This window comes from Myxocyprinus asiaticus, chromosome 47 (genome assembly GCF_019703515.2).
Source record: "Myxocyprinus asiaticus isolate MX2 ecotype Aquarium Trade chromosome 47, UBuf_Myxa_2, whole genome shotgun sequence".
NCBI lineage: Eukaryota > Metazoa > Chordata > Actinopteri > Cypriniformes > Catostomidae > Myxocyprinus > Myxocyprinus asiaticus.
Window position 1 is genome coordinate 7,281,882 of NC_059390.1, and position 16,581 is coordinate 7,298,462.

The 16,581-nt window shown below is 37.9% G+C and overlaps 1 protein-coding gene across 4 annotated transcripts in view; it reads right to left on the reverse strand.

Annotated features, from left to right (window-relative positions):
* The window catches only part of LOC127436659 (transcription factor EC-like), a 59,687-nt gene extending 43,233 nt beyond the window's left edge, over positions 1 to 16,454 (reverse strand). For 2 of the 4 annotated variants that reach the window (XM_051690939.1, XM_051690942.1), the window contains exons 1-2: positions 16,391 to 16,454; positions 4,290 to 4,489 (exon numbers count right to left, since the gene is read on the reverse strand). In XM_051690939.1, the coding sequence (XP_051546899.1) occupies positions 4,290 to 4,466 (177 nt within the window). In that variant the 5' untranslated portion in view covers positions 4,467 to 4,489; positions 16,391 to 16,454. Of the gene's footprint in view, positions 1 to 4,289; positions 4,519 to 11,845; positions 11,942 to 16,390 lie in introns of those variants that run through there. The other 2 variants (XM_051690940.1, XM_051690941.1) reach the window with 2 other exon arrangements.
* Between the last annotated feature and the right edge of the window lie 127 nt (positions 16,455 to 16,581).

The following is a 16,581-nucleotide window of genomic DNA, read 5'->3' on the forward strand; positions in this document are numbered from 1 at the left end:
AAACGATGTCCAGCGGCATCATTGGCTGTAAAGTCGTACGAATTCATTTGAGTGCAGTCATACGATATCATACGAATTAGCCAAATTTAGAAAAGTCATACGAATCCTTACGATTTCGCTAAATCACCCAATTTTCATCTTAAATCCATGATCGGCAATTGGCCGATCGTGCCTAGATTCAGGGCTATTCTTTTTTGCAGCATGCATACACTGCTACTCTAATGAATGAGCGCTTGCTCAGCCCTTGAAGCATACAGTGTGGCCACTGGAGGGTGAGTTGGTGGCATTTCTAAGCATTCACAAATTTAAACTTTCAGACATGCTGTAATTTAGATGAATATGCCGGTTTGTTTTAAAACATGTAAGAATAACATGTGTATGAATATTAAGCTGCCCATTTTCTAGAGTCAGTATGGTAGTTATTCTGACTCGCTGCACTGTGAGCATGGAGAGGATAAAGAGACTGCAAATGGGCTTAAAAACAAATTATACAACAAACATGTGAATACAAATCTGAGTATACGTGATGTATCGTGAGTCATGACAATCAGACGGTGTGTGGAGCGATAGAGACTGTTTGAGCGATCATGAGTGCTATTAGCTTCTCCCCCTTCAACATGAGCGCTCTCGGTGTCAATCAAACATGCGCGCTCTTCAGGTGCTCTCAATATCTCATCAGTCTCTCATCTCAACGCTATTACCAATTTAATTGAGAATCCCAATTTAAATCAGACTGATGTTGGTCCCAATGCCACTAATAACAGATACAATTGTTTAACCTTAAATAACAGCACTGCGTCTTCATGCATTTGCTTAATAATTTGTGATTTGCATGCAACAAAGCACCAAAGGCGGTTAATAAATCATAAATACTAATGATTCCTCACAGGATCAGTTTTGGAGCTATTAATAGACAACTTTCTTATTTTTGAACATATCTCTGCTGTGTGTGATGCCCTCATGGTTTTTACTGGTTGCCAGTATATCACAATGACGTTTTGATATTGACAACAGAACTATTAATAACTGTTTTCAATACAAATAAATGTTAGCAATTCACAATAAATGTAATTTTACTGTGTGGGGCATAAACATAACTGCAGAATATAACTTGCAAAAGTGTGACTAAGGGCACTGTGGTGATGTGGCCGAGCGATGTCTGTGGAGAGCGAGGCCGAGAGAAGGAGAACGGTAAGGATTGACGCCTGTGGGAAATTACCTCTAACAGCTGTTCTGTGTTTCAGTGAGAGCTGGAGGGGGATAAAAAGGGTGTCCAGACTGCTGGAGGGGAGAGAAAGAGACGCACGCAGCCGAGTTCGTTTTGTGGGTGCATGCTGTGCTGAAAAGCCAATACTTTGTTTTACACTGAAAAGTGCTCTCAATGAAAGACTGTGTGGATTGTTTACCCAGCTCCTGCTTCCTCCTTAATAAAGAGAGCAAGATACCTGTCACAGGCACTTTTTTTAAAAATCGGTATCGGCCGACCTTAGTGTTAAAAAAATCAGTGATTGGTATCGAATTTCCTGATCAGAACACCACTTCTTCCCTCTTTCCTTACTTTTTTCTTTCATTTTTTCTTTTTTTCTTTCTTTCTTTCTTTCTTTCTTTCTATCACGGAAGACCTAATAGCTGGTTTCATAGCTGGTGGGAGATTTTCTGCTATTTTCTTGTGTTGTCTTTTCACAAAGATTGCTGCTCCATTATTTTAATTAGTTTTTAATGAGAGATTTGCATTCATTTAAATGTAATGTACAAACAAACAAACTGTAATTGGTCACTTTACATTCAATTGTCAGGCAGACTTTTCCTGTCTAAGCTGGCAGTTCTTTTCCAGAATAAGCTGAAATGTGGATCAATCATTTTGCTGTTAGACTATATTGAGCATAGAGCACTATGTTCCCTTTTACCCATGCATACTTCAGAAACACACTGACCCACACTCTCGCATGCCCAGCTCTGTTCAGAGAATTTTAATTGTGCCTTTCCCATGTATGCACAGCTATGGACACCCATGCCAGTGTATGCTACAACTGTCTGTCCCCATTACACATCTTTTGACCTGCCCACCCTCCCATCAGTCCAGTGGGCCTCAGGTTGTCAGACTGAGTTTGGCTCTGAGCCAAACAGAGTGGGTGGTCTCCCTCGCTGTCCGCTTTGGTCTCATAAGCCAGTCGGGTTCCAAACAGCACCCTCCCACCCTTCCGCCCAATACCTCTTCCTTTAACCCCCCAACTCTATCCTACCTGTCTCAGACACACTCAATGGACCAGCTTGATAGGTAGGGGGTGTGTAGATACACAGTTATAGATCTATTTCTTCTTGAGTGAAAGTGTGTTTGTATGTCGGCCGTAGCCTCAGGGGACAGCACGCTTCTCAGAGGCAAGCCTCTCTTCCAAACATCGGTAGTGCAGCATTCTTATTCAGTTGTTTGAAATACACAGACTGACTCCAAAACACAGACGCGCACACATTATCACATGATATGCCTCTTGTGGACCAGAGCAAACACAAGGCAGCTTTGATGTCTTCTAGCCTCTAGTTCTTGCCTCAGCACCCCCAAATGCTATTACCCCCGCCCCTTCTCAGTCTGATTTCTTTCTTTCTTGTTTGACAGTTGTCTTTAAGGGAAGCTGCAATATCTATTTTTCTTCCACCTCTTTTTTCCCCCAAAAAACAATAAGATTAAATAGAGATTTAGAAACCACAGACATCAGTCCATAGTTTTATATGAACTCAAGCATTTGCGTTAAATTCTTCCAAGACCAAATTTTCTGAGCTATGCTATGTATATTTTATATGGTACTTATTTATATGTAGCATTTTATATATTTTAAGAGCTTTAAACTCTTATTGTATTTCAACATTTATTTGTTTCTTTCCCTTAAGGAAATTTAGGAGAAACATCTGAGACAAAGTTGATTATGTAATGAAAAATAAATGGGGGCTCCATTATGTCTCCTGAGCTATGAAAAAGCTACATCTGAGCAAATTTGTTTGTCCTAGAACTCACAAAACAGGCTAAAATCTCTTAATTCTTTGCCAAAAAGAATAAAAATAAGACGGTGTGGATCAAATATAGAAATAGACTCTCACCCTAGATCAGGACCTTGTGCTTTTTACAGCCAAAATAAACACTTGTCGAATGTGTCTAGTATTACAGTAGCATAGGTCTTGTGTTCTGTCAGCACATAGTATGTAATTATTCTCTGAAACAATGCCTCCACCAAATCCACAGCGTCGGAATTCCAGACAAATGAGCCCTGGGACACAGAGTGCTGTTTGGGTGGTTTCTGGCTCAAATGTGCGGACATCTGCATGCATCTATAATCACATTATGGGGTTTAGTCGATGCGGCAGAAAGGAGAATAAAATTATTATGATTATGATAAAATAATTATGATAAATGGTTTAATGTTCATTCATATAATTTATTTTTTTACATGTATTTATTTTTTTTACAGTTATTTAAGATTTGTACATTTATTTTAAATGTATTTGTTGTATTTGGTGGAATTGTATTATTTTATTTAGTATAAAGAAAGTGCATGAAATTGGTGCTTGGTGTGACTCATGTCTTTAAAAATGAATTTTCAAATATTTTAATATGTACATCAACCTGAAATGGATCAAAGCCTTATTTCATTAATTAATTAATTCAATAGCAGTCATATACTGTACATATCACTTGTTTCTCTCTCTCTCTCTCTCTCTCTCTCTCTCTCTCTCTCTCAGATCATGTGCAAGTGCCCCCCTCCCCACCAAGAGGTCCATTTAATTTGTGTTATGGTGCATGTAACTAAATTAAGACCAGCGCTAATGATACTGCCAACACTCTTGTAAGTACCCTAACAACTCTCAACTCAGTTGCTCTGCTAAACACTGTGAATGAAGACTGACTTCAAGTCAACATTACAGTCTCTTCTTTTTCAACCTCTACCTTCCAACCAACTAGTGCCATCCTGGTATGGGAGACCCAATACTCATGATCAGATTGCAATCCATAAAAGTCCCAGCCAATTGTTTTTTTTTTGTTGTTTTTTTTTTTTTCTTGTTGAATATCCTGTTTAACTCATTAAAAAAAGGTCATATTACGGAAGTACAATGGGAACTCACAGTGGGCTGTGAATGCCATTTCACATTAACAGTTGTCACATCAGAATTGTATTGATACCTTAGTAGTCACCCGATTCTTTTTGCCATTAGGCAAAAAGCATGTGCGAATGTATTCCTGGCTGTTTTTCATATGATATTTATTTAAATAATACTGATATGGCAGAAATTGAACCTACCTTCCATCGGTTGCATGGCCACGTGGAGGGCTGATTGCTGTGGTAGGTGCCTGGGTTTGGGTTGGTGTGGTAAGAGTATGGGCAGGAAGAGAATGAGGACCCCGGGGCCCACTGATTCTGCTGGTTTGCTCCATTAATCATGGAGGCCATTTGAACACCAGAGAATGGCTGGAACATCGCTGGATTCTTAATGCTGCACACTGAAAACACAACATCAGAGATAGGAGAACAGTGAAATGTGATATGTCACTCTATTCACACTCATTCATTCAGTTGTTATTTAGGATAACATTTTAGAACTACACGCTTAATTAAAATTTAGCCATCATCATGACTTGTCACTTAGATTTGCATCTTGAATAAACCAATGTGACACTGGAATTTGTAGAGTCAGAATCATTTATGATTTTCAAGCCAATTTATAATAAATGAACAGCATTGCAAGTTGTTGGTTGAATGTATTGTCCATAAGGGTAATTTCATATCGCATTTAAGTGGTTTTCTTTTAGCCAGTGATCAGATTTTATAATGTGTCTTTGTTCAGACTAATAGTAATGCTGTATGAAATTATTAAAACAGAGCTGAAATAATGAAGGGCAGCGTGCCTCTGATAAAGTGTCTCAGTTCAGCTGTCACACACTATTAGTTGACATGCAACCCAATCAATGATTTTAGTGTACAAACTCATGAGATAATTCCCCTTTGCAATGTTATCTTCTCTTAATAGCATCAGTTCCCCAGCTGAAAGTAACAGATGGTATGAAAATGTTTTTAACACGCTTTTAGTGTTGCAGCGTGACTGAATTTTCATACATTTCTGTGGCTTTCCTTTATGTAACATTTTTCCAGCCTAACTGAATAACTGAAATTTGTCCATTTCAACTTTGTACAGAATGATGAATAATTAAAGGACACTTCACCCAAATATTTTGTCAACATTTACTCACCCTCATTTGATTACCAACCCAGATGGCTTTATTCTTCCATGGAACACAAAAGAAGAAATTTTGCTGAATGCCCAAGCTGCTGTTTTCCATACAATGAAAGTGAATGGTGATTTTACTGCTAAGGTCCAACATGGAAAACATAGCATTATAAAAAAGTAGTCCATACGACATTAAAAAAAAATTGCCAAACACAGTTCACTCTTATTGTATGGAAAAGAAAAAAAAAATTTAATATTCATCACAATATCTCTTTTGGTGTTAAACAAAGGAAAAAAAATCATATGGGAACAACATGATGGTGAGTAAATAATAGCATTATTATTATTATCAGGTGAATGAACCTTTTGGTCAATTTACAGCTTGGCAGAGTTTTTTGTGCTAAAAATTTGAAGTCGTTCTGAAGTCAAGCAACTCATTCAGAAATGCAAAGTTTTTTCAGAGAAAGTCTAAAATTCTGCATCATACAATGTGTTTGTGAATCATTTCGTTTAGTCACATCAAATTTGGTGTGAACAGGCCTTTAGACTTGGCACTTGTATCACCAAGCTGGAAAATGGCTGCAAATAGCCTGTTGTTCTTCAGTGCTGGTTTCACACTGATCCTGTTCTAAATCAAAACTGGCCCTGAGGAGAGGACTTTATTCCTGAGATTGTGGCATGACTGTTGCTGGTGGATGTCTCTCAGTTCTCTGGGATCTCATAATGAGCTTTTGAGAACATGTATTTTCTGCTAGCGAAGATGGTGATTTGGACCATTTCTCCTGAATAATGTTGGGCTAATGAACCTGACAGACACAATGACAGTGCAAAGAGGACCAGAGGAAGAGTCAGGGAGATTAGGCCATGTGCCAGAACTCTGGGAGAACTAAAGGGCTAAACAGGGGTCCTCACAACTGACTGGACAAGAACATCACACCAAGAGACAATAAAGACCCAGACAGAGGAAAATTGTTAGGTATTACTCTATTGAGGTCAGTAATGTTAATCTACCTATCTATCTGTCTGTCTCTCTGTCTGTCTGTCGGTCGGTCGGTTGGTCAATCCTCCCTTCCTTCCTTCCTTCCTTCCTTTTGTGCCTACCTTCTTAACCTGTCTACCAGATCTCTAACTTAGCTACACCTTATAAAACTAGATTTCAATGAATAGCATTTTTTTACCACATTGCATATGATGCATGAATTAATTTTCTTAGTATGTACTGTATGAACCTACTATATACATTTATTTCAGATACCTATACAATACAGCATGTCAGTAAAGTGTAGAGTTTTTTATTTTATTTTTTTATTTTCATCAGACAGATCTGTGGTTCCCATCCCTGTTTCTGGAGGCCCCCCAACACTACACATTTTGGATATCTCCCTAATCAAACACCTGATTCAACTCATCAGCTCAACTCATCAGCTCATCAGCCAAGACCTGAATTGGATATGTCAGAAAAGGGAGATATACAAAAAGTGCAGTGTTGGGGGGCCTCCAGGAGCAGGGTTTGGAACCACTGAGACAGATCATTGAGATAGTAACGGCCCCTCATAATCACAGGGCCAGACCACACTATGAAAGGGAAGAGCTTCATTATGGAGGAGCAGGAGGTTGAGAATAACATAATTGACAAGTCTTTCTCCTCTTCCCCACACCTCTCTACCTCCATGCATGGTGCAAGTGATGTTAAATTGCCTCTCTCTAACTTTCTCTCTCTCTCTCTCATTATGTCTTGTTTCCTGTCAGCAGCATTGCAGAACAGTGCTACTGTAGAATGTCCTATCCTAGACACAAGTCAGATTTTGAGATTGACCGAAATGCTGCTAAAGCAATGTTCCTGTCCATCAGTCAGCATTCCAAGGACAGAGCTGGTTTAAGCTTCCTTTATTCAAGACAATTGTCTCTGTTTACGCTTCACTTGGGTCTCTGTCCACACTGGGCCACTATTTGTGTGTGAGCCTTTCCATTATGAGGCTAGTAAGTATTCCTCCCTAACAACAGGGGCATTTTATAGTGCTGATACCATAATGAGGCATCTTTCTGTTAGGTAATAACACTAAACCAGGGCTTTTGTCACAGGCGGTACCAATGGCACTGTTTGACACATTCAGAGGTAAAAAAAAATCCCAAGCCATTTTCCATTTACTGCAATTTACCGAACAGTAAGAGCCTATATTTGGAGTTCATCGGGATGCAAGGGGAATGCATGCTGAACGGGTATGTTTTATGCTGCAACCTGCAGCATTTGGCATTCTTGTCATATCTTTAGTGTGTTGCTTTTTTTTAAAATGTGCTTGCTTTTACTTTTTATTATTTCTCCTTTGGCTCACATTGATTTGTACATTATTGCTATGATTGCTTGTTTTGCTCATACAAATTTTGCAGCTTTGTTGAGGAGAGGTGTGCTGTTACCAACCAGGTCTCATAGAAACTAGTTACTATACCTACATTTTTACGTGGCTTGTTGTATGGCAGTTTCTTGGTGCAATGAACATTAGAGGTGCTAAAACAACAACTTTGTTTGAGTGAAAGGGCAGGTTATCAGTTAATAAACACTTACTTTTCAAAGTGTTCCTCACACAGTGCTATCATATCACATCAAAACACTTTTACGGTGATGACTAGTAAGGCGATACATTTTAATGTTTGCATTACAGAACCAACTATATTTACAAGCTTGTTTGAGTGCGATCAAATTGCGCAGCAGCTCAACCGACCAGGGTACGAAGGTTTCAAGAGCACGCCAGTCAACACATGAGCCGAAAGCGTCATAAAAGCACCGCAAAATGATGTGGTTTCTTCAACAATGGGGTTTTTCATGTCACATTTGCTTTATATGACACTATTGGTTGAGTTTAGGTTTAAGGTTTTTGGGTAGGGATGTCTGTTTTGATTATTTAAAACTCGATAGAGCATTAATCTTAAAAACCTAATCAGACTTGCATTAAAGGAGGGACCAGAGCCAAATCTAGGGACTACAATATCATACAAACTTGAGAAGGGACTTTTGGATTTGATTTTTGACTTAATGTAACCAAGTAGCAACCACCCAAAGCACCATACCAACCGTATAGCAATATACAATGTTTCCATAAAAAATTTGTCATTCAGTATTAATAACTGTATAAAGTAACAAGCAACCACCCAGAACCCTGGAAACCACAACACAACATGCTATAAACCACTCAGAACACCTTAACAACTGCATAGTAATGCCCTGAAAACCACCTACAATGCAATTTTCACAAGTTTTCTTCAGAAATCTAGTTTTTCATGATAGAACAATATAGCTTTTCCCCTAAAGGTTGATATGTGATTTGCAAAGGGATAATTTTGGCAGCACTTTTAGGATTATTTGTGGGTGACATCAGGGTCAGGATAGGGTCAACAGGGTCAACAAGACACTGTCAAGATTTAACTTGTGATTTGCAGTGTATAAAAGCCTTCAGGCTTATGAGTCTTTGCAGGGATGGTTAGCTGGTTGTGTGGAGACAAGGATGTATAGGAAATACTTCAGAATCATAGCCTCGGGTAGACTGGAGGAGTAGTAGTATAAATCCAGCTCTACTGTTGTTATAAGTTTGTAAGTCTTGAGGAAGAACAGTTTGACTGTATGTATGTGTATCTAAGTGATGTGAATCTTGTGTGTGTGAGAGAGAGATTTCAGAGGATGTGTTTCAGTCTGATGAGCTCTCCTTTCCCCCAGGCCTCATTAAAAGCTTTCCTTCAGAAGCAGCCCTGTGTGGCGCTTTGCTCCTCCACGAGCAGCCTTTCAGCTTGGGGCCGAAAGACAAAACACTTGTTTCCTCTCTTTCACTCCCCCTTTCTTTCGCATGTTGTTTCTCAAGTCCTCAAAAGGCTTTGTTGCAGATCTTCCAAGTAGTAGCTCATATTTATTTGCTCTTTTCACGGCTAATTCTTAGCTTTCTGTTCTCGCTGGCTCCCCTCAGATGCCGAGCAGGGCTGAGGTGGTCTTCTGCCTGTGCTCAGGTCCTGAATCACTGAGTCTGGATAACAGACAGACCTAGAATGGTGTTTAGTGTATGTGCTCCAGTGTTGGAGAGTAACTAAGTTTGACAACTACAAAGTGTCCAAATACCTTTTGTCTTAATTATCTTGGCTTGAAAAAGACAACATACGGTTCAACACTTTGGGTTTATTAGGGTTTTCTAAAATCCCAATCTTAAAGACCAAAATAATCAAATGTAACTCATAGAGCTTTCAAGTTACATCCACTAAACTTGGTACAGACCTTCAGATTGTTCTGACTTTCTAACTAATCGTACATATGGTTTTCCCGTAGCAGGTGATCAAAAATAAAAAAATCCCATAGTCTTACATTGACCTAATGTTAGTGGTGAAATCCATATCTTCTGAAGCGTTATGATAGGTGTGGGTGAGAAACAAATCCATATTTAAGTCCTTTGTGTCTATCAATCTCCACCTTTGACCAGCCCCAACCAGTTGGTGGCGGAATGTGAAAGTGAAAGTCATTTCCACACCAGAATGTGGAAGTGAAAGTGAAAGTGTAGATTTGTAGGAAAAGGGACTTAAATATTGATCTGTTTCTCACCCACACCTATCATATAGCTTCAGATGGCCTGGATTTAAGCACTGGAGTCTTATGGATTACTTTTATCCTGCCTTTATGTCCTTTTTGGACCTTCAAGGTTCCTGTCACCATTCACTTGCATTAGATGGAACTACAGAGCTGAAATATTCTTCTAAAAATACTTTTCTTTCTATCTGACAGGTATTACTGTAAGGTCTGTTAAACCTTCAAACCTCAAGTTTTAATTTATTTTTAAACTTTCTGGCCAGGCTTTTTTTAAGACAATATCAAAGTTTGTCTAAACATTTTACGAATTTTGTTATAAATACAGTACTTTATTATATATTTTGTATTCATTTTATGTACTTAAACAGTTGTTTTAATATTTCATAATATAATGCAATGGCATCCAGTGCTGGGTAGAAACGGATTGCATGTAATCTGGATTATATAATAAAATTACAAATTCCAATACTTGTAATTAAATCAAATTACATTTTAAAATACTCATAATCAGATTACAGTTACTTTTTATAGATTGCATGATTACATATTAATCAGGCAAAGGCAGTAAATTATTATTTACTGATCCCTCAAATTATTCTTCTTTTTTAATTTATTTATTTTATTTATAAAAAAATTTTCATTCTTAGTGTTTGGCAAGTTTTTGAGTGTTTTCGAATGAAGGGTGGTGGGGGGTTGCCTAACGATTGCATTAGTACGGTTAAGTTAGTTTTAGTTTCGCAAAATTGCTTTTGTACTTTTGTAAATAAACATGAATGTGCTTTTTTAGACTTTTTTTTTTTTTTTTCTCAGTTTTTTTGCATGTGACATCAAAGAAACAAGAGTATCCAAAATTAATCCAAAAACAATCAGATTAGATTACCTTAAAACTGTAATCTGAGAGATAACGTTACTGGCTTCAATTTTAGTCATGTGATTTTTCATCAGTACCAGATTACAATTCAGAAGTAATTTGCCCAGCACTGATGACATCATACACAGTTACGTGTGGCTTGAGTGTCCAAATACTTTTTTGGGCTACTGTAGGTTTGCATCTTTTCCTAGATGGTCTAACAGAGACAGACAGTCTTGTGTTTGTGTCTGTCTAGCCAGTGCTCCTCTTGAGCCAATCTCCTCACTAAAAAACAGCAGACATGGAGCCTCCGTCACCCCCAAGAGCCAGGGGCAGGGGAGAGAGCAGCCATTCAATGTCATCTCTGATTGGCCAAGGTTGAGCAGCGCCTCACCTTCGGCTGAACCCCTCCGCAGTGACTGATTGGACGAGGTGAGCCAAGCCTCACTTGTAACTGAACCCTGCTTTGGGTGAGACGCTGGTTGTATGATACGAGAGTCGCTCTGTGGACCACGCAGATGTGGGACATGCAGAGAGTGATTGTCTCAGGGAGGGTGAGCTTGGTTTCAAGGGCCCTCAAACCATCACTTGGCTTTAGAGAACTTGGAGAGCTCCTTCATCACTATACTGGCAAGATAGCACTACTCATGAGAGTGCCAAAAACCGCCTCTCCTCGACGAGACAATTCAGACTCTTTCCCTGTCATTAAGCAATATGAAGTCTGGAATGCGAATGCTGAGATCTTCAACTCCTACCCTTATGAACCTATCTGGACTGGGTGAATTTATTAGACTTGACTGTTGGTGAGGAACCTAGGGTATTGCAGCTTCAAGTGTAGTTCATTGTACGCCCACAAGAGGTCACTGTTTGGACTGTTGTAAAGTTTTTCTCAGTTGCTTGCACAAAAACATCCTAAACCATCATATAATTTTCAAAAAAAATAAATAAAGGGGATTAATCAAGTCCTATCCTGTCCTATCCTATCCTATACCATGCTGAAGCTTTTCATGAAATGTGTCTTAGTAATTGGAAAACTGTATAGTTAACTGTTAATTACTGTAGTACTGTTATAACTGTTGATAAACATTGTTTGTTGAAATAGCTGGCTTGATATTCATTTTCATATCTCATATACTAGCTAAAACAGATAATTCTGCATCTTTCCACGCCTCTCTGTCTCATTGCTCCAACAAGGCTGCTGCTGTGATCATGTGACTGACCTTTCAGAGATGGGTGGTGATCGTCAGATATTGAGAAACTGCAGTCTTGTGAATTAGGGCTGAATCAGAGGTGAGCACAGCCCGCTGGCCGTCCTTGGCACACTGCCCTTCTTCCTCTGAACACAAAACACACGGCACTCACTCTCTCTCGTTCTCTATCTCTCACAATCTTGCACACATCCCTCCATGAATTGCACACATCCCTCATTAGTTCTGTGACATTTGATGTTGTTTTGACAGAGGTCATGTTATGTTTTTTTTTTTTTTTTTTTTTTAATCATTTTCTTCACAATGTCCAATTATGATGCCAGTCAAGTTTTTGCACTACAAAAAGTGAAATTTTAGTTGTTGTTTTTTTCGTGACCATTTCTAATGCTTTTAAAGGAATAGTTTCTCCCAAAATTAAAAATTCCTTGATCATTTACTCTCAGGCTGTCCTAGATGTGTAAGACTTTGTTTCTTCTGCAGAACACAAACAAAGATTTTTAGAAGAATATTTCAGCTCGATTGGTCCATTCAATGCAAGTGAATGGTGGCAAATAAAGACAGCATAAAAGTAATCCATAAGACTCATAAGAGCATTCTGAAGCGATATGATAGATGTGGTTGAATAACAGATCATTATTTAAGTTCTTTTTTACTATAAATCACCACTTTCACTTCCACATTCTTCTTTTGTTTTTTGGCAATTCACATTCTTCATGCAAATCGCCACATACTGGTCGGGCTGGTCAAAGGTGTAGATTTATAAATATTGATTTGTTTCTCACCCACACCACACCTATCACTTCTGAAGACATGGATTTAACCACTGGAGTCATATGGATTACTTTTATGTGGCCTTTATGTGCTTTTTGGAGCTTTGAAGTTCTGCCCACCATTCACTTGCATTGTATTGACCTACAAAGCTGAAATATTCTTCTAAAAATCTTCATTTGTGTTCTTCAGATGAAAGAAAGTCATACACATCTGGGGTGACATGAGGGTGAGTAAATGATGAGATCATTTTTATTTTGGGATGAACTATTCCTTTAAACAAGCTTTACAAAGCCTGCATCACATTATGACAAAACATTCTGTACTGAAATGGGCCACACAAACTGGGACCTTCTTCTCTTTCCTAATATTGGAAGGATATGCAACAGTAAAGGGAGCTTAGTTTCAATAGATGAATCTAAAAGTTACAGAATATTTACAGTAAAATCAGAACCTCTGTCATGGCAGCTGACCCTTTTCATGTTGGAGGTCTGTACTGCTCTGCTTTATGCACACTTTTCCTAATTTCTTCTCCTACATCTAGTGTCTGCTGATTTTTCACATCTGTCAATCCGTTATCTCGTTGTCATTCAAATGTTGGATATCTTTCCCTCTCAATTTGCATTTTGTCTATCTCCAGATCACCTGTCCTCTCCTCTGCGTGCCACCACACAAATGACCCTCACTCCACCTAACATTGATCAACACCTGTGAATGTCTCTCTGTCTCATTTTCTCACTCATTCTCTCTCTCCATATAAATTACATGAATCTTTTGATTGGCTCCCTACTCTGAGGCACTCTTCTCTTTCTCTATTTCCTTGTGTGTTCTGTTCATTCGCACCGTTTCCGGTAAGAGTATTTCCTGTCTGCGTTTCTCAAGCCACATCATGTTTGTGGTCTAATGAGAGATTCCTATATGCAGCTGTTTCAAATGCTCAGCACTAATGCCAGTCGACTGTTCTTCACTTCTCCTTTAGGTTATATCACTCTTGTCATGCTACAATGTGTAATATCTGGAGTAGCTATGAGTATGTGGACAACCCCTTCTAATTAACAGATGTTTCTAATAATTCCTTTTTTATAATTCATTTAATAATTCCATATGGGCGTGGTTTAGATGCCCACATACTTTTTTGGACATGTAGTGTATTATTTACTGTATGTAGGCATATGCTAATCCGTCACTCTTTGCAGAGAGATTGTCATCTTGAACGACCATTTTGACAAACAAATACAAAATGAACATGCTGTTTTTGCAAAGTCATACCTCGTGTTGTGATTGTGACAGTCGCTCATGTGCTCTATTGAAAATGCCCCCGCCCCCATAACTGGCACCCTTTAAAATTAGTGCGAAAGAAACCACATCCTCAACAAATGGGTGCAAAAATCCCATGATAGATGGAGTTTCCTGAATACATAAAACAAAATATGCATTGGGACCCAAATAGAGGAAGTTTTTGTTGAGAATGTGGTGGATGCCGCTACTTCGTTTTTTTCTCTCTATTTTTATTTTATTTTTATAGTTTTCCTTTTTTGCTATGTCACTTTGTCACTGTAGACATCTAAGTTTAGTTAACAGAGTCACAGTACTTGAAATGCATTACTTAAGGCCTGATAAGTCATTTTTATTGTGCTTATCACAATACACATTGTTTCAAAGCAGCTTTACAGAAAATCATACTGTAGTGTTATAATGTCTTAAATCCCCATAGAGCAGTTTAACAACATAAACACCAAATATGAAGAACATATCTGCATTTACTATGCATTTACTGCATTTATGTGGGAATCAAACTCATGACATTGGCATTGCTTGCGCCATTATCTAACAGTTAAACTACTGGAACAAAAACGTATATCTAATGCATAAATGTAGATATCTTATATGAAGACATCATATCAACAAACATTTTTAGTTAACTATTTATGTGCTTTGCCTTCCAACAACTTTATTTATTAATTATGGGATATTTTGCTCTCATGAATTAACATTAAAATTCTGATGAATATGTCTTTAGAATGAATTCAAGGATAAAAGACGGTAGTAATTATTATAATGGAAATGTCATACTTTTTAAATTACCCAGTTCACCAGATAAGAAGTAAAAGATAAGAATTAAATGACTTTTATGGAATTAAGTCTACAGTTGCCCTTAAAAATTTGTGAATTCTATTACATTTCAAAATATCAAACTAAGTGACATTTATTTTAAAGAATGATAACACTAGCACATATTATTATTTTTTTTATTTATTTTTTTTTTTGTTTTTATATAAATATATTAAAATCTTTCTCCCCAATTTGGAATGCCCAATTCCCAATGCGCTCTAAGTCATTGTGGTGGCGTAGTGAAACTCGCCTCAATCCAGGTGGACAAATCTCAGTTGCCTCCGTGTGTGAGACCATCAATCCGTGCATCTTATCACGTGGCTTGCTGAGTGTGTTACCACGGAGATGTAGTGCATGTGGAGGCTTCACGCTATTCTCAGCGGTATCCATGCACAACTCACCATGGAGAGTGAACCGCATTATAGTGACCACGAGGAAGTTATCCCATGTGACTCTACCCTCCCTAGCAACTGGGCCAATTTGGTTGCTTAGGAGACCTGGCTGGAGTCACTCAGCACACCCTGGATTCAAACTTGTGACTCCAGGGGTGGTAGTCAGCGTATTTACTTGCTGAGCTACCCAGGCCCCCATACTAGCACACATTTTTAAGCAACACATTTCGCACAAAGGTTCAAAATGATTAAACTATAGCTATACAATTTTAACCTATCACCTATCTATATACTGTAAGTGTAAAATTATGTTTAAAATGTATTTGGACATTTTCTGGTTAAACTTACTGAAACATGTCCATAGTTAATGTGATGAAAATGCCCCTATTACTCTGTTTGGATACCACCGAAAAACTGACTTCACTACATCCACTAAAAATGACCAGTTCCTTTAAAGTAACTGCAAAAATGGCAAGAAAAGTTAAGTTCATTCTGAGAAAAAGTCTTGCATCATTTGTATGCAGATGCCACTTAATTTATGTTGTTTCTAATGCAGTTAAATTTAAGTGTGGCTTATGTGTCCAATTACTTTTTTGGCCAACTCACTGTTTAGTTGTGTTAGAATTGTTCATCATTCAGCATTGATTAATGTTCCTGCTGGTTTGGATCTGTATGATATCAGTTAAATCGCAGATCTTGATACTGAATTAATGTTTTTTTTTTTTTTAAACGTTACACCAGAGACTGAATCTCATAATGTAAAAGAGGCCATAAGAGCATAAAAGAGTGCTGTTTAGTATTGCTCAGGTCTCGCTGAACATCACCTAACTAAAATATGCACAAGCATTCTAAAACCATTTGCTGACAGGACAGAAACGTCATGTCATGTAATATTTTCTAATGATAAGCAAGCATGACAGTTATTGCCACCAATATTAATTGTCCGTGACAATAAGGTTCCGTTCAATAACATAAGTTAATGCAATAGGTATCATGAACAAACAATTAACAATACATTTTTTACATCATTTGTTAATCTTTGTTGTTATTTGTTAATAAGAATACAATTGTTCATTGTTAGTTCATAGTGTATTAACTAACATTAACAAATACAACTTTTGATTTGATTGTTGAAAATAACTAAGATTAATAAATGCTGTTAAAGTATTGTTCATTGTTAGTTCATGTTAATTAATGTTGTTAACTAATGTTAACAGATGGAACCTTATTGTAAAGTGTTACCTTAATAGTCACTGTGTCTAGTTGAATGAAAGACATAGGTTACCTGTGATTGGTGGCTGCAGGCCTGGAGGTCAGATTCTTTTCTGTGAAGTCAGCGATTGCCTTCTTGCTTTTAGACTTTGCCGGCAAGACTCTGTCCTATATAAATCTTTATTTATTTCCTCTTTTCTTCGTCAATGGAACCGGGTGCAAATGGGAAGTCTATATGCTATGACCTACTACATATCCTCACAG